The 24496-nt window shown below is 34.2% G+C and overlaps 1 protein-coding gene across 2 annotated transcripts in view; it reads left to right on the top strand.

Moving 5' to 3' along the window:
• The window catches only part of LOC126968896 (junctophilin-1), a 58611-nt gene that overhangs the window by 8914 nt on the left and 25201 nt on the right, over positions 1 to 24496 (top strand). For both annotated transcript variants that reach the window (XM_050814046.1, XM_050814047.1), the window contains exon 2: positions 9626 to 9837. In XM_050814046.1, coding sequence (XP_050670003.1) covers positions 9626 to 9837 — 212 coding nt within the window. The remainder of the gene's footprint in view (positions 1 to 9625; positions 9838 to 24496) is intronic.

The following is a 24496-nucleotide window of genomic DNA, read 5'->3' as shown; positions in this document are numbered from 1 at the left end:
AGACATAAGAATTTAACTTTAACGATACGTACTTTTTTTACCTTCCTGATCCGCATTATGCTTTTCACCATTCTTTTTTGTGTCTTATCTATTTTTTGTTTTATAACTTTTATGAATGCCTGCACTGAAATTGACAGCCATATAGAGGCATTCATATGTGGGCCTCTTAATATTTCTTAATGCGACCAGAATTTTTTCCATGATAATGTTATTCTCCTCATTGCTTCTTCTGAGTTACGTTATATAGTTTGGCTGGAAGCTGCATCCAACATATTATAGCCCTAATCTTGCCCCTTCAGGTTTCCAGCTGTTTCAGTTTTTTCTGAATTATTTAGGCACTATCAGGATAATATCAAGAGAGGATTGCCAACACCCCTACCATATGACAAAAACTTATTCATTTTCTATTTATTTTTTATGCTCGTAATTTGTAAAACCAATTGAATAAAATGTCTTGAGTATTAATATAAAATGCAAAAAAACTTTTTCCCCGACCTTTTTGTAATATTGTTATAAGCTTTATTACAAAAAAATAGTTATGTACAGTATTCGTTACCGGATGCTCAAACATCGTCATCTTAGATCATTCATATGTCTAGATAGACTGTGACAGCAGTGAAAAAGTCGAAAAAAATTGAGTTTAGAAACTGTCAACAATTAACCTCTATTTTGAGCAATGCACGCACACTAACTCAAAGTGAAATACAAATCGCGAGTGTAAGACGTAGCTTGTCACGCACACTAAAGTAATAAACCTGGCCTGTTTTCATCGGTTGTCTAGCAGCAAGAGGCTGTATCCAGACGTATAAATCAGCCTAGCGAAGCTTTCTAAGGAAAAAGCGATCCACTCGATTGTATGAAATGGCTATAATCTTGTAAAACACGGAGATAGCCGAAATCCACTACGTTTTAAGCAAATGTTCGATTTCAAACTTAGCCGGATTATATTTCGTGGCCCAATTGTAATTACTATTTCAAACTTATGTCAAATCTCACTGAACGGTTCATACGAAACTACTTAAATGTCAATTTTTAATTAAGTTATTGTTAAGAAGTCCCGCCTCTTATTACGTAGTATTTACATCCTCTTTGGTATAAATTATCTAAGGTCGTCATTATACTGTGACACAAAAACTGAAAACAATAGACAAAACAAAGATTATAAGAACGAGAATTGTGTCAAGATTTAAAAGTATAAAGAGACTGTACGCTGACGAAAGCGTGCCACTCGCAACTTCTTGACCGATTTGCTTGTTACGTAGAGGTACTGTTTTGGCATTCGTCTCCAAAGTAGCAGGTGATGTATGATGCTTTAAAAATATCTTGTGATGACTAATGCTAGCCATAATAATTTTGCTATTAAGTAAGCGTTAATCAATGAACATAATAAAATTTAATGTCTCTCTTAACTCTGCATATTTATTTTATCCGCGTTTTCCAATGCAATACAGTCCTATAAACGTTGAGGCAAGTTATCAATAGAAGCACGCACTCTTTACATGGGAAAATTCTTCACTGCCATTCGTACGGATTGGTTTTATTGTACTGTATTGGCGCCAAATGAGACAACTCAATCAACAATCATATAAAAACGTCAGTTTCCATATTTAAATGTAACATTTTATTTATTTTTAATTGTAACATACATATAATGTGTATTTATGGCGCGACTACGTACATCATCCCACAAAAGACTTACTAAGTGGACTTATTATTATATTTTTCGAGAGAAGGACAATACAGTTACGAATTGACGCCCCTAAACGGGGCGTAATATGTCGGACTAGTGTGTGCGCGCAAGCAGACACCCCATACCGACTAAAAACCTCCTCTATGCTGTTAGCCCTGAAGGCTTTTACAGCGACATAGGACATGGGCCGTGGAGACCGCAAAAACTAGTCAGGCATATAACTCTAGCTTGTCAGCTACAATCGTCCGCAAGTAATGATAAGAAATTGTGGTAATTATGATACAAATCTGATATGTTAAGATCCAACAATGAATGATTCTTTCCGATAAATGAAAATTTCCGTAAAAGAATAATAAGATAAATTCTTGAAACTAAATTGCAACTCAACCATCAATGAGATGAAACCAAACACACATCGCATTAAGTTGATCAAAATAGATCCAATAAGTTAATATTATGAGCTCAGCGAACGAGTAGGTACTGAAATGTTATAAATTTAACTGAGATATCTTTATCATTTATAAAAAGCTGAATAATTAAACCTTGTGAGTCGTTTCAGTACTAATTAGGATCGAATGTAAACCATTAACGAAGCGATTCCCGAATAATGAAATGACTAATTTTGATTCGAAGAATGGCGGTGGATGATAATGAGTAAGACACGTAAATAGGCGCAGAGGTGTAGAATTACCGAACTGTACTGAACATATCACACTGTCGAATCGCAGATTTCTAGAATGTGGCCACAGATTAGTGAATGTCATTAGTTCCTTTATTATTAAATGTGAATGTGAATGCAAGTATAAATGTGAATGCAAGTTTGTTTTTTTACGCTTTCACGCTGAAACCACCGAACTGATTTTATCAAATTTAATACAGAGATAGACCAGGGCTTGGAAAAGGACATCGGCTACTTTTAATTGTGAATAAAAATGTAGGGGTTCAAATAGGAGAAGGAAGTTTGCATGGGAATTTGTCATTTTCGGAGATAAAACCATGAAACTTTGTATTTAGGCACTTGATAAGTAGTAATTTATAAAAATTTGTTCGAGCATTTTTGTAACTTTGACCTACATGGGGATGAAATAGGATATAGTAATGTTTGTAGGGAAATACTATTAAAAATACTATAATATACACAATGACAAGGGATATCCGCTGTATCATAGAACAGTGCCACCAGCAGCGGAAATAGCAGTTTTTATTATTTGCAGTGTGTCCTAAAAAAAGAAACTTTTGAGAAACTAAAAAATCACCTTGTATGGATAAAATAATTTTATTCAATCTTTTTCCACCAGCCTCTATATAAAGTGTCATGCCTCAAGTCTTAAATAGATTTCGTAACACTTTTCCATTCTGTCACAGACAACTTTTCTACGGCCTTCTCGAAGGCTGTTAGTGCATCTTCCTACGACGTAGACTGATTCCCTTTCAGTTGTTTTATTTTTATTTGAGGGAGTAAAAAGTCACACGGTGCTATATCACGACTGTAAGGAGGTTAGCCCGTGACTTTGACCGGTGTGGTGTCCAGGAAGTCCCATGGTTTGAGTGCCGAATGCGCGGGCGCGTAGTCGTGGTGAAGCAATTGTCAAATGACTCGTCTGGTTGAAGGTCACATTTGAAATCATAAAAAATCGCTCAAACCTCAAAACATTCTGAGTAAGCAACTCACCATGGTGGATACTGGATACCATAGTGGCGCCATTTGATACTGTGAAGCAGTAATGTGCAAGCATTATTGTGTTTCGGTCTGAAGGGCACCGTGGCTAGTGAAATTAATGGGCTTAAGTTTCACTGACTTATCATAATACTATGTCTCAAAGTGTCGAAGTTAAGCGTGTACGTAGCAATCTCAATGATGGTCCGCGTGAGGGACGTCCAGCAACTACTGAAGATAACATCAGTGCTGTGCGACGCATGATAGAGGAAGATAAGAGAGTGACCTATCAGCAGATACGGGCAAGCCTAGGCATGGGTATGACTCAAGTTCAAAAAATATAATACGAACATTTAGGCGTCAGGAAGCTTTATTTTGCGGCTATATTATGGGTATGACAACGGCGCCTATTTCTGCCGTGAAGCAGTAATGTGTAAGCATTACTGTGTTTCGGTCTGAAGGGCGCCGTAGCTAGTGAAATTACTGGGCAAATGAGACTTGACTCAAGGTCTCAAGGTGACGAGCGCAGTTGTAGTGCCGCTTAGAATTTTTGGGTTTTTCAATAATCTGCATTGTAATGGGGTAGGGCGTATCAATTATCATCAGCTGAACGTCCTGATGGTATTGTCCCCTATTTTCATAAAAAAAAAACTTAATGACGTTTACGAAATGATGCTGCAATATTATATTGTTGTTGTAAATAAATTAATATAGATTATTCATCTTAATCATTCAGAGACTATGTTACGTTAGGAAAAACTTGTCAAAGCAATGATGATATACATACGTATATACAGGGTGGTGGAGAAGTTGACGTACAAAGCTAAAATATGAAAGCCTCACGGTGATGAGTATCCGAAATACCCCTATGTATGTTCTACGATTTTGCGTAGTTTAGGAGATACTAATTTTTTCCCCTTTTATCCGTTTTTTTCACCTAATTGTGGTTTAGGATTTTTTCCTAATTTTTTTTGAACACTTTTAGTTAATTTTATTGTTGATAATCATTAACTTAAGTTGACATAACCACATAAGAAACTATGAATAGTTTAGACAATGCGGAACTAAATAACTGCTACAGCTAAATTCATGAAAATGTTCAAGGTATCAAAAACAAAATAAAATGGGGCTATGGCTTCTAACTATTTTTAATAACTTCCCAGAACATTGGCCAATAAAATGAGCCAAATTCAAATTTTTAGCTTTGGACGACAACTTCTCGGCCACCCAGTATACAACGTAGCAAATAGCGTTGAAATTCATATCAAACCCATGTCATTTTCATGAAATAATGAAATAGGTGCGTCATCCGCGTGGGTTGGCCAAAGCCATGCTTCACGCCGGGCTCCGGTTCATATGAAATAGCATACATTGTATCTACTGTCAAACTAATATGATTCTCACACTCAATAAATTAAAGAGAAAACATGTGTAGGTACCTATTTACTTAAGTTAGTTATTATCGACAATAAATATACTATTAGAAACAATTCTCTAAACTAAATAGCTCGTGACGATAACTTCCTTACTAAGGTCGGGTTTCACCAAATTAGAATAAGTTTTATTCCTAGGTATAAAGGATTTTTATATTCCTATAAAGCTGTTATTTACCCTCATATAACCATATCTTAGTTTCATCAACTACTTATCCTGAGAAAAACAAAGTTATACGAGAGTATAACCATATAACTCTTATACCACCAATTCCTCGGTTAAAATCAAAATGGTGTCAAATTTTGATGTCAGCTGAGCGTACATAGTACATTAAAACTGAACGAAGATAGATTCATAATTGTGCATTGCATTGCAAATCAGAGAAAATATTATTTAAAAATGCAACGTTTGAGAAGAATGTTATCAGACAGTACAAGCGATAGTGAAGATAACTATTTTATTTTGAGACGTTCAATGTTGTAAGAATTAAGCATTCGTGTATTAGCCAGTTTGCACTTTAAAAAAAAAGCAGTAAATAAAATACAAACTGAATCTATTTTAAACACCATGCAGCACAACTTTACACATAATTTATTTGAAAAAATAACACTTGAAACACACGGACCAGTAAACTACTCTTTTTTTACTAGTCCGTGTCGAAACATTGACACAAGTTCAAAGTGACAACTAAATTAAAAATGTCAATGACATTGGCAAAACCCAATTTAATTTGTTTGCTTTTACATTCATTTGCTATAATAACACTTATCAAAGAATAGTTTATACTCTTTGTCCTTACAAAGTGATGAAACGTACAATGAGTTATTCTGAGAGTAAAAGCAACGAATAATTTTATCTTCCTTTTCACGTGCCTCTCCGTCTAGCGAAGGTTGGCAATCATCTTAATAATTTTAAATTTTTTAGTTCTTCGCGGTTCGAAGCAGTTCTGCCGCACTCGCGATTCCTGTCCACTCTCGGATGTTGCGCAGAATTTTTTCTGCGACCTACGACTCTTCTTTCGGCAACTTTCCCCATCATGATGAGTTGTAGGAGTTCGTACTTCTCGCGCCTAAGCACGTGCCCCAAATAAGCGACAATCCTCATCATGATGTTTTGCATGAGTTCGCGTTTTTGATTGACGCGGCGCAGAACTTCCACATTCGTGATCTTGTCAGTCCTACTAATGGCCAACATACGTCTATATCAGGGGCGTGCATTAGTTTTCTAGTAAGGTAGTCACTGTGGATATAACTAGTCCTCGTTAAGCTTTGGAATAAGCAAAGATTGATTACCGTAGGTATTTAGTATCTAGAGTAAGAATTTTTTTATATATTCGTGTTCAATAGAAGTAATTATATATATAAGTAATTATATACTTAATTAAATTTAACACTAGTGCTATATTTATTTAGGTTCATAACGAGGTAGGCACTGCCAAATTGCCTAAACGATATGCACGCCTCTGATCTATATGCCCACATTTCCAAAGCTTCTATACGTTTCCTGAGTTCTTCTTTAATAGTCCACACCTCAAATCCTTATAGAAGTATGGGCCAGATGTAACAGTGCAGTAATAATTTTATCACTACGTGGAATAGTTATTCTCGTATAATAATATCATTATTGGTGAAATTGATCCTAAACTAAATAAGTATACGAGGCGCGTAGCTTCGACGCTGTTAGGAATATAACCATTGTAAACACGTCCTGTGTACATGAATAATTTAAGAATGTCCGCTTTGTTTTCCTTTCAAGGTCAGCGATAATAGAGCTAGTTTACTTGAAATATTCCGATACGCTTACTCTGCGAAAGGCACGTTATACAACAACACTATACTTACACAATTATACCGCGATATAAATAGTTACTGGCTACGAATTGTACTCTCCAACAGAACGAACCGACGCATAATACTGAAGTTTGAAACTATTCGATCATATACTTCCAATTGTAATCATGGAATGTAATTTGTAATACATTTACAAATATTATCTTAATATATATAAATACAGTGTCGTGATGATTTTTTCCAGTGAACTCCTAAAAGGCATAAAAGGATAAATTTTCTCAAAATGGATTCCTTTAGAATTCTTTTTGATGTAATTTCTAATAACTACTAGATACTACTACCGCTTCGGAAACAAATGGCGCTCTGAGAGAGAAGAAGAGGCGCAAGAAACTCTCCCAGCATTCTTTTTTTGCGCTCTTTTCAATAAAAATATACAATATTGTACAGTCATTTCTATCGCTATAAAATAATCACAATCTAGTCCCAGGCTGTCCGATCATTTAGATATTCAGCAGTGGAGTAATAGGATTTACGACAGAGCAATTTTTTTATAAGACTTTTAAATTTATTTATAGATAATGCCTGAACAGTAAGCTGGGCCTTTATTATAGAAGTGTATACATTTACCCTTAAAGCTATTATGTATCTTATGAAGCCTACTAGAATTAGTTACAAGCAATCCCTTATTACCTATAATTGTTAACCTAACTGATAGTTATCAAACTAACTTAACTAATTTAACCTGTTATAATAATGAAAATCACTATTAAGAGCAAAAAGGTGACGATTTTTGTGAACTTAAACTAATGAATGGATTTTAATGGGGATTACTTCATGGAGTGCAGTTTGGTCCGACTTGTCCAACAACCCATATTTATTTTTATTTCTTACTAGCTGAACGGACGCTAGACGTTTTTCTTTACGTAATAAATAAAATAATGTTTTTTTATGAATTTGTCAATAATATATCATGCTCCCTGTTGTTATAATGAAATTGTTTCACAGCAGAACTGTCAAACCGTGCATTAATAAATTCTCTCATAGAAAATATGTCCATACAAAACAAATATTGGAAATAAAAATAATTATGGGTCCCTATCACTCAAGTTGGACTAAAACGCACTCCATGAATAGAAGTAATCCCCATTTAAATCCGCTCATTAGTTTAAGAGTTCATTGGAATCAAACATCAGGTCACTGGACTTATATTATATATTTAGATCAAATTAAGATTGTTAAAAATGGGCTTCTTTAATAAAATATAAAAAAAAAAAAAACAAACTTTAAATTAGAAATTAATTTTTAATAAGCATGAATTACGAAGAGTGCGATTAATTACAAAAAATGTATTCCATCATGTATATGTTTTTTTTTATTTATGTATTTCATCATATCATTTTCATTTTTAAAAAACGGATTGCTACGAGTTTTCACAACACTATCTAGCAGTCTCTTAATACACTTTGGCTGAAGTCTTCAAAGCTTTTTCACGAAATTAGAGCTTTGTGACTCGTTGATAAGATACCCCCCACCAAATCCGAAGCTTCTTCCGATCAATATCTATGAGCATAGTTATTTACCTTCTTTGCAAAGGATGCCGGCTAGATTATGGGTACCACAACGGCGCCTATTTCTGCCGTGAAGCAGTAATGTGTAAGCATTACTGTGTTTCGGTCTGAAGGGCGCTAGTGAAATTGGTGGCTAGAAAAACTGGGAAAATGAGAATTAACATCTTATGTCTCAAGGTGACGAGCGCAGTAGTAGTGCCGCTCAGAATTTTTGGGGTTTTTCAAGAATCCTGAACGGCACTGCATTGTAATGGGCAGGGCATTGTAATGATATTAATAACCAACGTCTTGGTCGTCTCGTCCCGAACTTTCATAAAAAATATGTGTTTGATTGTAAGAGTGCTCATAAACTTTGAAAGTATTTTGATCAGTGAATAGGACATTTCTGTGCTTTTCATCCGAGTATCGAAACAGCAAGCATTTTATATTAAGCATTTAACCACTATATTCAACTGTAGTTATTAATTTATAGTATGTATGTATTTCGACGATAAACACCAAGATTTATGTCTTCATTGATAATACACGAAAGAGTCCTAGAGGCAATCTTTATTTCTCGCGAGAATTGTTTTTGTTTTCTTATAGGATTTCCGGTATTTTAGTGTCTGGCTTTAACCGTATTTTCAGTTCTAAAAGTACGTGGCTGTTTCAATTTTTTATGTTCTTCGACAAGTGAAGTGTTTTGTATATCTATCGAGAGTACTATACAGAAACATACGACTAAAACCTAGCTTACTTTTTAAGTGTCTTGAAAATGACTGACTATATACACTGCAATTCTGTTACATTTGACACCTGATTACATTATTGTGATTTAATATTAACTACGATTAAAATATGTGAAATGGCGGGAAATGGTCGAAGTTTTTAATATAATAAACGGGTTGATTCCAGCGGTCGAAGACAACAACACTGGACATTACGTCAAAATGCAAAATACCACCCGCATCCCGTTGACGTCTGGCATTCCAAAACCGCGCGTTTTGACAGAAATTTCTTGCCTTGCACAGGAACTTTGTGGATTCAATTACCGGCTGCTGCTTTCCCAAACCAAAACGACTTAGGGACCTTCAAGAAAAGAGCATTCTCCCACATTAAAGGCCGGCAACGGATCTCTTGACACCTATTGTTGCGGATCTCCCTGGACGATTGCCTCACCACTCCCCATACCGTGAGCCTCTTGCCCGCTTGCGTCCTCTTTTATAAAAAAAAAAGCCAAAATTGAGGTTTCCACATTTACAAATCTTAACAAATGATTCCTGTTTCCCTCGCCTGTTTTGTTTTATAATGCCCTAACGTTGTTCCTTTTACAAAAATGATTAAAAAATAGGTAGATTATGTTACATGTGGTATGATGGTACCTTCAGAAGGCAAAACCCTGATACTTTTGACCAACATTTGAGGAGGCATTTATCTAATAGTTGACGTATTTTGGCTGATTTTGTAATCACACTAAATATAAATTGAATATTTATTTCTTTTTCAGTGGCAGCTCATTCGAGGGCCAATGGCAGAACGGCAAACGGCATGGGCTGGGCGTTGAAACTCGTGACCGTTGGCTGTACCGCGGAGAATGGACGCAGGGCTACAAGGGGCGCTATGGAGTCCGACAAAGCACTACAAGCAACGCGAAATATGAGGGTACCTGGGCTAATGGGTTACAAGATGGATACGGCTCCGAGACCTACGCTGACGGTGGTAAGTAGATAATGCATACACTAAACATGATAAATATAGAGCGGTCAATATCTGAATGCGCAGAAGACGAACACAGGATCTCATTCGCGAAGTGCACCGTTGATTGAACCCAAGCAATATACAACCAGCGCATTGTCACCCTTGTTGGTGTCTTCTTTAACCCAGCCGGATTTAGCAAGCGCGGGCCCCTTCCCAAATTCTTTCAAAGAGCATTTGAGCTATATTGGAAATAGACTGTTACCGAGTGTCTGACGTGGATTGTCTTACAGTCGTTTTCAATAACGTATCTCTTACGGATAGTTAGTTACGGATACATTGTTGTCACCGTTTAATGACAAGATCTTATCTATCCATAGTTATAGTCCAATGCTTTATGTCGATAGGTTATTGAAATGCGAGTAAACGGATAGATTTGTCTACCTCTGTAAAGTTAAACTAAGGATAGATAGGTTATTGAAAACGGCCTTTAGTTGGAAAATTTGTAACGTTTCACGTTTTTGTGACATCAAGCAAATTCAATATAACTCTCTCAACCAGAATTGAGTGGGTTTAAATATGCGAGACCCCCTTTCACGGGGGAACCGTAGCAATTGCTCTTTTTGCCGCGTGATTAATCAGGCACTGCTAACCTATCAAAATATACTAATCTCAATTTAAAAAAGAAACAGATAACAGCTATTATTGTTCGACCGGAGATATGATTTCGGTTGTTTTAATTATTTTTTTTAGTTACGGCAACAGATTCGAATTCGGCCAAGAAACGGCCGAATATACTGCCCTGTCGAAATTAGGTGTTCGATTATTAGGTTATTTTATGTACTTCTCATAATTTTATCAATCTCAGTGAATAAATGAATAAATACATAACACCTGTATTTAAAGATATTATGTACAAAAAAGCAATTCCGTAAGTGAGTCAAGATCATATTATACAAAATTTGCCTAAAAAGTGAGTGGGTAATAATTTAGTTCTTGTTAAATTCAAAATATAACATTAACACATTTTCAAAATAGTGTTCTTCATTTTAATACGAGTAATTCTCTGTCGTTGTGTAAAAAACTATCAGTCGTCAGCACGTCAGAAGTGAAACTCTTAGCTTTACACTTGTTCCTAAACGTTATTTTTTGTTAAGAAAAGTTATAAGGGTGTATTTTACTTACATCATATTCGTTTTATGTCGGTTCAGCTAGTATTCAATAGATGATAGGCATGTATTATTAACCTAAAATAAAAAAGAACAGTTTGACTCAACTGTCAGATTCCTGTCAAATCTCACATCGCGCGAGTTCAGTGTTTGTACATCATCATTGAGAGCAAAATTCAAAGAAATTAACATCTTGACTGTTGCTTCTCAATATATTCTTGATAATGTAATGTATGATCATAGGCACATAAGTGAATTTTCTAGAAACTGTCATAACCATAATGTTAACACCTGGAATAGACATAAACTTATAATGCCTACTACTCTGCTAAGTCGAGTTAGTAAGTCTTTCATGGAGCGATGTATATGCTTTTACAACAAGATCCCAGAAAATGTTTAAAACAAGCATTACGTTATTCAAAAGAATTGTTAAAAAACGTTTGGGTTGGAAAGGTTAATATAACATAAATGACTTTCTTAATGATAGGTACCACAGATTGGGAATGGAGTGACCGCCCTCAGGCTATTAAATAATAAGTTTAATTGCACAATATTACTTTATGAACGTATTGTTTCGATGAAAAAAAAATTGACCCGCTGAATTTGTTACGCCCATTCTTTTCAGGCATTCGTTTTGAAATGGGTGGTAGTTTTTTACTTTCATTAAGTGATGTGTTTTGAATTAAAATTTGAATTTGAATTTCCAGTTCAAAAATTGCTTAACGTACTTCAAGAAGTTTTCACTTCCAATAAAATAAACGGCTCAATAAATTTCCGCTGGAAAATCCTGTTTCCGTCGGACATTATCATTAATTATTACGTACAGAAACCTTTGAGTCTCAATGAATAACAACATCAAAATATATTTGACTCATTTCCTGAAGCATCCATTGAAAACTATAATAATTATTTACGTTTACAGTCGAACATGTATGTTTTTACGCTTTTAGGATTAGTCATCCTTTGAAATGATTCATAAAAACGTGGTTTACCGGTCGTTCCCTCTTTTTATAGTGGCGAACTAATTTCCCATACATGCCTTAAGCCCCACCTGCTGCTTTTCTCTCAACGGCTTTAATAATAGCATTCATGTGGCTACCTAACCCAATGACCCACATTATAATAGAGGGGAGCTAAACATCACGAACTTCCACGCATATCGCGTGCAATATGAGTTCATAGTATAAAACTACTTTTGTTTTTAATATCAACGGCTTTGGACACAAGTCCCTTAATCCAAACAGTAAATAAATATAAGTTTATTATCTAATATACAAAATTCTCGTGTCATGGTGTTAAACATTGAACTCCTCCGAAACGGCTTGACCGATTCTCATGAAATTTTGAGTGCATATTGGGTAGATCTGAGAATCTGACAACATCTATTTTTCATCCCCCTAAATGTTAAGGGTGGTCCACACGTTTTTTTTAAATTTGTTTGATTATGAGTCAGCATTAAAAAATACATACAACTTCAAATTTTCACCGATCTACGATCAACAGTTACTTTTTATCGCGATTTTAATATCGGCAATACAATGTCATATAAAAGTATGATTAAAATTCTTAATATTTACAGTTTCTCTAAAGTGCTATAAATAAAATTATAAAAAGGTTTATAAAAATTTTAGTTCTGTAAACATCCAGACAATAGATTATAATGTTCAAATGAATGAACTCATTTTAATTTCAATACTCTACAAGAGTTGAATTAGATAGAAAAATATTTTATATACAAATCTATAAATAAAAAGTCGTTGTTTTTAATGTGGAAATATTTGATATATTTATAGGGCTAGATAAACTGTGACAGTTGTGAACAGTCAGTGAACAACAGTCGAAAAAATAGCGGGAACTGTTAACCTGCTCCTTTGCACAGGATGCCGGCTAGATTATGGGTACCACAAGGTGGCCTTTTTCTGCTGTAAACCAGTAATGTGTAAACATTATTGTGTTTCCGTCTGAAGGGCGCCGTAGCTAGCGAAATTACTTAGCAAATGAGAGTTAACATCTTATGTCTCAAAGTGACGATCGGAATTGTAGTGCCGCTCAGAATTTTTGGGTTTTTTGCGGCACTGCATTGTAATGGGCAGGGCGTAGCAATCATTAGCAGCAGAACGTCCTGCTCGTCTCGTCCCTTATTGTCATAAAAAATCTCCTATTATCAGCATCGCACGCACACTAACACAAACTGATATACAAACCGCGAGTGTTAAGACGTAGCATGTCATGCACACTAAAGTATTAAACCTGGCTGTGTTGTTATGCATTGTGCAATAACAAGAGGTTCTATTCTACTTAATTGATATGAGCCTACTATTTGATATTGTGAACGGCTTTGCCAACTGTGATTGATCTCTAAAATACCACACTGTACACCGTCAACCCGCACGAGGCATACGAATCTACTATATGAACCACTACACTATACAAACTATTCCAAAAACACTTTCATATCACGGGCAATACGTACAACACAATATTATATAATATGAACTCTTAACCTGTGGGAGGTCCTTTGCACAGCATGCCGGCTACATTATGGGTACAACAACGACGGTTTTTCTGTTTACTTTAACGATTTAACACGCGCGGAGATATTGCAAATTGTCTCGTCAATTAAAGTCAATAAATTCTGTTCTCATGACAAAAAGTAATGGAACAGAGCCTTTTCAAACTTAAGTTTTTCCATATAATACGTACGTGCAGACTGTTCTGAACTTAATAAAAAATTGCAGTTGTAGAGACTGCCGATAGAAGTAAAACTTAAAATTTTAAGTATTAAAATTTGAAATTTAAATACATTTAAAGTATGAATTTCAATTAATTTTTAAATCTTTTTTTAATTATATATTAATCAAACAAAAATACTTTTTCGAGAATGCAAAGTACTAAGTACTAGTAATACGTCATCTGTATAGCTACAGATATACTGCTACAAGCATTTCGATGAGAGATTTCACCCATCCAATTTTTTAATTATTCATTTATCGCGTGCGCCAGTCATGAGCATGTCGGTGACGCAAACCCATAAGATTTTCCCCAACGAAAAAGTGCCCAACGCAGCTAAAGAAGATTTTACTTCAAAAGCAACTCTGCAATCATAATGACACATTCTTTAAACAAAATCTTACGCAGTATTTAGACAGGAAGATAATCTTGATACAAAGAATCTGACTTCGAAATGAAGTGACCCTGTAAATGGGTCTGCACCTGTCACAGACAGACGCGGCAATTAATATGCTGCGAACGACTAGTCCCTCTCGTAAATAACGCAAATATAAGAACGTCTTGAAGATAGTCGTGTCTGATTATTTTGACTTCTGACGGGCTTTCGCTCAAGTATTGAAAAGCGGTAATGTTTGATATCTAAAAGCCGTTTTTTTCCTTCGTTTATATTGCGAAAACTACCACATCGATTGGAATAATATTGATACTATAAGATGTAGCGTGTTTTGGAGAAGGTCTTTAGTATGTATGTTTGTTGGTGGTTACTTATCCGGAATCTATATTTTTTGACTTAGAAATACCTATATTTCAATAATTCGTTTTTAATGAAGTGAAGACTTCTTTAGCCACATTGGGCATGTTTGGTAGGTGAAAATCTTATGAGTTCGCGTCACCAACATGTTCATGACTGGCTCACGCGATAAATAATTAAAATATATATATGAATATAATTATATAATTAGATCTCGTGAGTACGTGTTACCGAAATGCTTATAGCAGTATATCTGTAGCTATACAGCTGACGTATTGTGCAACATTAGCGCGTGTATCTTATAAGTGAAATTGAATGGATATAGTGATAAATATGTTATCGAAAATAAATTTTAAGAATAAATCGAAATAAATACTTTAATTATTTTGTAAATATTATGAAATTTCAAATTTCAATACTAAAAGTTCTAAGTTTTCACTTCTATTGGCAGTCTTTACAACTTCCATTTTATTTATTAGTGTGGTTATATTGCAGTGTCTATACTTGCAACATTATTTTGTTTGATTTGTTTGTTGTTAATATCGATAGAAGTTAGATGTAAATGCTTCTTATCTCTTGCAATAATTTAAGTCTACCAATCTGTTGCTGTTACTACGATATCATCGCTCCATCATCTTTTATGAGGCCAGCCTCGTTTGCTTTCTAATAATAGGATACCAGTTCAATACTGGGGGCCTACTCCTAAAATCGATATTCGATTTATCGTGGCATTAGTCGTGTTGAATCCTACTCTTAGTTACATCGTATTCAATGTCGAAACGATGATTGAACGAACGAAACATTTTTCAATATTATCGGTCCTAACCCTACTCTTAGTTGAAAATGTCAGAGACGAATATTCGAATTTGACAAATAATCAAACGTCGCTTTTACTATAATCTCAACGACACCTTCTAGGCTGTCGTTGCTTTTATCGTTTCCAGTTGTATAAATATATTTGCCATACATTACACATACTTAATATATATTTTTAAAATAATTATATGTGATTTACTATTCAAAAGGATATTTTTACTACCAAGTAATTTAAGTAATGCAAATAGCCGCTTGAGAAATAGGAAGTGGACGAGAAGGATTGAGTTACTTTTTTTTTACAATTTATTATCCGCAAGTTTTGTATTATTTATTTAATTTTAAATAGTCATATTATAATTATTACAGAATTTTTGAATATTTACATTTCGTATAAATGATACCAAATTGGTGGTGCAGAGTCTGGGCATTCCTTAACGCCTAAACTATGTTTCGACTTTTGACACTTGACAGCGACATAGTACAGATAATATTTAGCTTTTCAAGGTTTGTGAATAATTTATTAACTTTAACATCGTAAAAAAAAACAAAATATTAGTCTATGGTTAGGATATTGTTACGATAAACGATATGGAATACTAACAATTGTTAGAGTAGGTGCGATATATTCGGAGTATTATCGTATCGTTCCGGATGTATCGTTGTCGATTTTGCAAGTAGACCTCCTGATGCGGAGCAACTGTCATCGTTTGTTCTTTGTATAGTTTCAGCCCCAAATCCATTTAAAATTAAACTTACGTACATACCACTATATTAAATAGAGTGATTAATTTTTGAAGCGTTATCATGACTAAGCATTATACCAACCTGCCACGTGTCAGTATCCAGCTGTATACGATATATTATTTCAGCACTTCCCATTCTTTGCTCTACTTAAAAAAGAAAATTACGGTTTTCTAACCTTTTTAATAAGGTACTAACGGTTTTAGTAAGTTATGGAATTCAAGAGTTTATAGGTACTGTTTATACTAGACAATTAGTGTTAATCTTATTTTTAAACAATGACATAAATCACAGACCAGATTTTTTTATTTATGACCCTATGTCTTCGCCTCGGCCGTCTGTTTCATTTGCAAACGTGTAGGTAGATATTGCTTTGATAGAAGGTATTTTATATTGTTTGTTATGTTCCTGGCAGGACCGGATTTGGAGAGGGCATCCGGGGCTATAGCCCGGGGCCTCCATAATAGAGATTTATGGAAGAAATATTTCAAAATCCGGCTTAGAAGCAACATCCTTTGATCTTTTTTCTTCCGCGTTTTACCTTTATCTACAGTACATTTTAAAAACATGATTATATTCAATATTACAATGAATCATCGCTCTCTAAAATCGCCATTTGGAAAATAATTTGGGGCCAGCGGGCCCCCACTTATTTGTTGCCCCGGGACCTCCAGCCCTTTAAATCGCCATTTATTTCGGGCACTACTGCACTCTGTTTTTGCTTTTGAGAAACTCTTTAAATATGTATACGATCTGAATATTTTGATTTGTTTATTTTAATAAGGATCGACTGTCAAAGTATTATTCATATTTTTTGCTATACCACACCGTATTATGTCTATACAACTACAGAATCCTAATAATAGCAGACGCAATTAATAGGGTTAATCACCGTCTTCGGTTCTCAAAGTCAAAGATATTCCAAAAGATGTGTGATGCAGAGAAAATATCTCAATACCAGACCAGGCGCAATAAAAGCGCTCATTTAACGTAACAATTTATTTGATTCTTGAATATATAGTGGTACAATTTGAATTTAGATGATATTTGTAGGTATAACACCAAACTGTATCCTCATTTTTGGTTATCATAACTTTTTTTGATCGTACTTGATACGAAAAATACATACTCGGTTCAAAAAGTCGAACTTAGGTGAGAAATATTTCTGAGACAAGGAATGGACTTATTTAATGCTTTGAAAACGTTCCTAATTTTTATGTGCACGTTAACATAGTACCAAAACAAAACAGTACTGTTAACAAACATTGCAAGGGTTGGTAGACTGTTACGACATGACAAGGCCGATATAAATAAACACAAACGTGTTTTCTTTTCAAGTGAATTGCTTAATGCATAATTATAATTAAGTATTTACTCTAACTACAAAATTGGTGAGGTTTTAATGCACTTATTTTTTAATTTTGTTTTAGTTGTGGTTTTTTAATTTGTATAAGTACGATCTATCTCTGTATAGCAACTAAAATATCTTGTATTCTTCGCAAAATACTAACACAAAGTTCACTGCTATAAAACCAAGTAGTGAACACTTTCTGGACAAACTGATTTTTCCCCCTCATAATTTCGTGTGATTTATTCGAACCTTATTTTTATGAGTCGTTCGTACCAAATTCAAATGTTTTTATTCAAAATAGCATATAACATCATTTCCTAGAAATATATGCCTAGCATAATTAGCTATTTTGAAGTTTAGTTTCAATACATCGAATATTATCGTTATACAGAAATACAATATACACAAATTCAGTTTCGACCTACTAAATTACTGTGTGTTTGGGTTATAGATAATATAAATACATAAACACAATATTGTATGAATATTATGTACTAATACGTGGAACTGGAATAAATAGGATATTTAGAGTTATAACGTCGTATAATTTGAATATAAAATGACTCATAGCTACTTTAAGTTTGTTCATTCATGAAATGATTTCTGGCGACGTTATATTCTGTTGTTAACACAAAATATTTAATATTCAAAAGAATTTTTCGACAATCAATAGTGGTTTCTTATTTGCCTAAATGCGGCAATTCTGCTTGTAAATAAATCCACTGGCCTCTGGCCCATCTATTCGGGTCTATAAAGAAGACCTATATAGACGTATGTTGGCCATCAGTTGGACTCACAAGTTCACGAATGTGAAAGTTCTGCGCCGCGTCAATCAAAAACGCGGACTCATGCGAACCACCAAGATGAGGAAAGTCGCATATTTGGGGCACGTGGTTAGGCACGAGAGGTGCGAACTCTTACAACTCGTCATGATGGGAAAAGTTTCCGGAAGAAGAGGCGTAGGTCGCAGATAGCAAAGTCTTGGCAGCGTAATATCTGAGAGTGGACAGGAATCGCGAGTGGGGCAGAACTATTTCACCTCTCGGAGAACAAAAAGCTGAATTTACAAAGCTGACTGCTAACCTTCGCTTTTCGGAGAGACGCGAAGAAGAACGAATCTACTGAGGTGAACGTGTGTCTCGTCGCGGAAGATGATTTTTCTTTGTAAAGTCACCATTCACTTCTGTCTGTGTGTTGTCTGTTCAACCAACCATTCGGCGTATTGACGACCCTTGAAATGGTCAGTAGGCTTCAGCTATTGAGTCAATTGAACATTGTAAGCTTGTGAATTCAAATCTTTATTCAAAATTCGCATCCGTGATCTTCGTGAGATGTTCAATTGTTGGGCACGTCGATGAGTCGAGCTTGACGGCTCCTCTGACACACTATAGCGAACAACAGCAATGTTTTCCGCAGAAGGAACTGGGCGAGCATGCACAGGTGCATTGCAATACTTTTACATTTCCTACAGTTTGTTGAAATTTGCAACCACTTCTCCCCGATTGTGGACTCATTTGGTCGATTATGCTGACCATAAAATCTCGAAGTGCACAAAATGTATTTTGATTTGAACGCCTATTTTCGTAAAAAGCTTCAAATCAATCTTAATAGGCTTCTCAATCGTGTACCTCTCCATGGTCGAATTTGTCAAATACTGAAACAAAGAAATGTCAAATTAATTTGGGCAAAAGCCTTGACGTTAAGTTGGGACTCACAATTAACAACGTGCTTTATTTTTGGACCACTCTTTCATTAAATTTACAAATTATTGCTATTTGTTATTTATTTGCTGAAATTATACTTTATTTTCATCGTAGCTTTAGTGTATATAGTGTTAATGTAGAGCGCATTATGTCACTTGGGAAATTTCTCAGTTCATTGCAGGTAGGTAGAGCTTTGGATTTAGTCTTTAAATCACGCCCCTGTTTGGAATCGCAAATATTGTACTCTTGGTGAAATATATACTTTTTTTTACAATATAATTAACTACGTCTTCCAAAGATTGCATTCATTTAATTTAAATAGTGAAAGCAATACACGGGCACGGCTCCGTTTCGGATATTCATATTTTAATCGGGCATAGAATAGATGGACATGGCGTATATAAAAGTATAAAATAAACATTAATAAAAGATTCAAGGTTTATTCCCTCCAAAAGAGAGCTTTTACTGTTATTCTAGGTAATAATCATACTGAGCTATTAAACTGTTTCTCTTAACATAACCACAAATTATTACCAACTACACATTCCATAGCTATCCATAGCATAGGATAGTAAATAGAAGTTGATTTATAGAGCCGAGTGTTAAAACAACAGCTGTACATTAAATGTTGCTGATAGGAGAATTCAATAAGTATTTTTCAACTGTAAAATAAACGTGAATGGTTTCAGTGAGTCGGCGCTGCGCCATATGTAACCCTCACAGTTTAAAATTAGCCCAGGCACGCCTGTTCGTGCGCCGTGGCATATGAGTTAGCTGGCGGCTTATTTCATACTATAACAAAAAGAATAAATAAATGCGTTTACCAACCGTAATGAGGTTAGCACAGATTGCATCATATCTTCCAAGTCAATTATGTTACGCAATTCAACTTATATTTCATGATGCTGAAGTTATGAAAGATAAAAAGTAAGCTTTCAAAGGTTTAAGACAATTATATTTAGCGTTAACGTCTTTTTACGAATGACAATTAAAAGGCTTAAACATCTTCTAAAATTTAATTCAACTTTTTAGATTTCCAAACCTCTAAAAGGATTTTTTAATAATATCCTTAAAGGAAAAGTTACACTAGAACAATGGTGATAGTAGACACTCCACCATCATACTGCTACATAAAAAAGAGACCAAAAGCCCATGGCAATTATAGGGTAATTAATTATTTATGACAAATTTCCAATGACAAATTTATTGACAATATTCTCAACAATAATATTAAACAGAATTACGAATAGCTTAGTGGACAACCAACCAAAAGTTCAAAAGTTTCCGCTAAATGTTTTCTACAATAGATCACATACAAGCTATGTCACAGCTAATAGAAAAAGTAAAAATATAGAAATACATCATTATAAAAAAGCTTTCGATTCTGTATATTTTGAAGCTATTTGGACAATGATGTCGACAACGTGAAATACATAAATATATTAAAGAATATCATGAAGTTACGGAATTCCCGTTTCTAAGAGGAGTCACAAGGAGATCCACTGACTTCAAAATAATTTTCGGAGGTATTAGAATCTGTTTTCAGATTGGGAAACGAAAGGAATAAAGGTAGACGGTGAATTACTCAACCACTTGCGTTTCGCGGACGATATCATAGTATTTACGAATAGTACAACAGACCTAGAGATTGTAGTCAATGAACTTGCAACAGCAAGTCAAAAGGTCGGATTACCATTGAATACAAAGAAAACCAAGATTTTAACAAACGGAGTGTCCCGTATTCATATATAAAATAGAAAAAAATCGACATTAAACAAATAATGGCAGTTTTCACCAGTCAGCCTCATTTCTCCACAAGTCAGCCATATCTTATTATATTAGTTAATTCCTCTTCACATTTGGCATAGATTTGTTTATTATATATATTTTCATATGTCGCCAGCGAATTCAGTACATCTCCAATGATACCGTGGAGGACAATTATTGTCACATCCAATACACGCTATCATTAGTATCTGTGTCGCTCAATGACGATAAAACGTCATAGGTGTCGCTAGTCAATAATTTGTACATTTTGTTTATTTTTCCATGTTGTATTTTTCTTCCTGTTTTTATTATATTTGGAATTCATCAGCTGTTCCGCTTTCTTTTTATGTAATTATTCTTCCTTTTTTGCTTCTTTATTGCCCTAGCATGGAATCTCAAAATTTTCTTAATCATTATTTTGTTATTTTTCTCTTTCGTCTCTACTGCTTTTTTTCTCATATTGTATCGCTTCTTCAAAATATCACTTGCATTTATTTCTGTAAACCATTCTGAATACCTTTTTTGGTTTCAGCGACTTGACCTTTAGATATATTTTCGGGTGTCCTCTTACTTAGCTTAGGATTCTGTCATAGAAATAGTACAATTTTTTCCAGGCCTATTATTTACAAATGGGCTCGGCTCATTCAAAGTTCGAGATCATCACATTTTAAAGGAAAGCCACATTTTGCTAACGCTATGCACCAGTCTTTCAAGGCAGTTTCCTCTTTTTTGGTCAGCACTGAGCCTGGTAAACTTTACAGGGTATTTCTGAAAATTAAATGTAGTCGATCTTGTAGCGTCCCTCGCGGGAAACTCGACTGGCTTCATAATCTTCATTCCATTTCTAATCGCTGCTAAAGCTTGTGTTAAATGCTCTACTTTGTATTGGTGGATTGGTCTTTCTAAAACAATGTTTTTCATGCAAAAATATTCGTGCATAAATAAACAATAACGCAGCACTTAAGGTGATATTTTATTTAACAGGACTTACGGCTACCTATTGGATTTGTAGACCTTTTGGGAGGACCCTGACGTGAAATTACATTTATACGCGGCTGACTACTGGTAAAATACACTTTTGTCTGAAAAGTGTTAAGCCCAAAGTAAGAACAAAATGGGTACTATTCGCTCCGTTTATTTTTGGTAGCCGGTAAAATATCGATTATAATTATAATATATGGTCAATGTATAAACAATAAAGCTTTATAGTTTAAAGCATCAGTAATGATGCCACAGCAGCGCATAAAAATATATTTTGAAAGCATCGAAATTCTTTTAAAGAGGTTTGATACAAAAATTTTAACAAATTTATCTAAAGCTTTTGATGCGCAGATCATAATAATCTGAATTAAAGCATAATCTATGTGATGTTAATAAAATGACGTTGGCGTTTGCTATCTATTAATAAAAGATGGTGTTAAAATATTGTAGCAAAATTATCATTCGTAAAAGTATCTGTAATAAACTCAAGAGTTTCCTCGGGATCAATTTTTGGTGCCTTTTTATTCTCTGTTTCTAATTATCCATTATATTATATCTTACTTACAATTTATTAATATAACTAACTTATAACAGATGACTGTGAAAATTATCATGGTTTCAACAAAACCAAGGATATTTATTCAGCACTTGGGTATTTACATACACTTGTATTAGTAATATAAAAAAACATACAATAGATAAAAGAAAGATGGAATGAATCATTCATCACTTACAGTCTAAATTTAATAGTAAATAAAAAATTAGTTTTTCGTTTATACAAGTGTATAATTACATATGATACCTTATCCGATATACCTTATATATTTCTAAAGGTACTTACTTACGTCAATAGATTGGATGTACGAAAATAATAAACATTTAAATGATTACATAGATTATTATAGTCACAAATTTGTTTCACAGATTTTACTCACTCGCACAACTTCTTAATAATTAGTACTTTACAAAGGAATGAGGTAAAATTCATTGTATTTGATATCATTCTTCCCCATTCATTGTCTTGAGTGTCAAAATGTCATACCATTTACGTTGTTAAGTAATCCTTGTTTTGCAATAATACATAATATATTGCTTTTATTTAAAATAAATTAGTTAAGGGGCTAGACGGATGAATTTCATATTTAAATTCATTCTCATTTCTATTAAATCACTGCTTATAGAAATTACTTTTTAATATAGTTAAGTGGTGTAACTAAGGTTATGTAAAAGTAGGTAATCACAAAAATACAATTTATACGTCTAGATAGAGTCTCTTGCTGTTAGGAAACCGATGAAATCAGGCCAGGAATATTAGTTTAGTGTGCGTGACAAGCTACGTCTAACACTCGCGATTTGTATGACACTTTGCTGAAATTGCTCAAAATAGAGCTTAGTGCTAAAGTCTATTTTTTTCACAGCTGTCATAGTCAATCTAGACCAGGGCTTCCCAACCTTTTCTTAGCCAGGGACCACTTTGAATTCTTTATTGTTAGCAGGGACCACTATGTACAAGAAGAATACACTGAATCAACCCGAAAATAAACTTTAATCAAAAACTAGAATTTACAATTTTTATTTTATATGAAACATCAAATCAATTTTAAATCAATGTGATTTTTGAACTTGCATCTTTTGAACAAGTTCAGTACTTCTAGGACTACTAAACTTGCTCAAAGCCACGCGCAAATCATCGCCTACTTTCAATCGATTACTTGCTCTGTTTTTAATTGCTAACAAAGCAGAAAATCCTTGCTTTCATATATCATTAATAGGAAGTACAAAAAAACATAAGATAGCGCAGGGCAATTTTCAAGAATTTTGGTGTTAGCTATTTTACAACAACACTTGTCAAGTGAATGACACTCAAATGCATCGTTACAGTTCCTATAATTTTGAAATGCTATAAGTTTTTCTTGGATTTCTTCTGTTATTTCACCAGCATCCATATTAAAGGGTTGCGAAGCAGTTTTCGATAAAACTTAAGCTTCGGTATTGGGATATTCTGGGCAATAACGATTGAATTCTCAATGACTCTTAATGTGTTCTTATATTTTTGCCATGTTTGCGACATACTTTTCATCCTCCATAAGCACTTTTAATGTCGAAAACGTCGAATAATTGTTGCCCCCAATTTTGTACAACCATAACTGAAATTAATAAATCTTCAAATTAAAATACATTTGCAACGTCTTCTAACTGTTTGTTTCCGGAACCTTATAATATTGTAAGTGTAATTTATTTAAGTGTGTGAAAATATCAACAAGATAAGCCAAATTTATCTGAAATGTCCGATCAGAAAACTGCTTTAGCAACTCATTCATCTTCTTGTCAGTCAGCTCGAAAAATTTTAACCTCTGCCCTGAGCTCATACAATCTTCCCACTCTCCATTCCAGTGCATTTGTTTTTTAAAAAGGCTTGTATTAATTATGTAAAGGCGTTATATAAGATCTAGGCGAATAAAATATGATCTTAGGCCAAAAGCAAATAAAATTTGATAATTATTTAAGTACTTATTCTAAAGTAAATAAGTACAAAGATTCTGTTCCATTATTTCACCTGATTGTAATAGTTAGCGCTAATTCTCAACACATTGATGATCCAAAGTAAACAATGACCAACACCTTAACCATTTGCTCATCAAACAATAAATTTTCCATCAATTCAGTTCAAAGC

Source organism: Leptidea sinapis, chromosome 17 (assembly GCF_905404315.1).
Source record: "Leptidea sinapis chromosome 17, ilLepSina1.1, whole genome shotgun sequence".
In the NCBI taxonomy this organism is placed as follows: domain Eukaryota; kingdom Metazoa; phylum Arthropoda; class Insecta; order Lepidoptera; family Pieridae; genus Leptidea; species Leptidea sinapis.
This window is presented reverse-complemented; position numbering and strand designations above follow the sequence as displayed.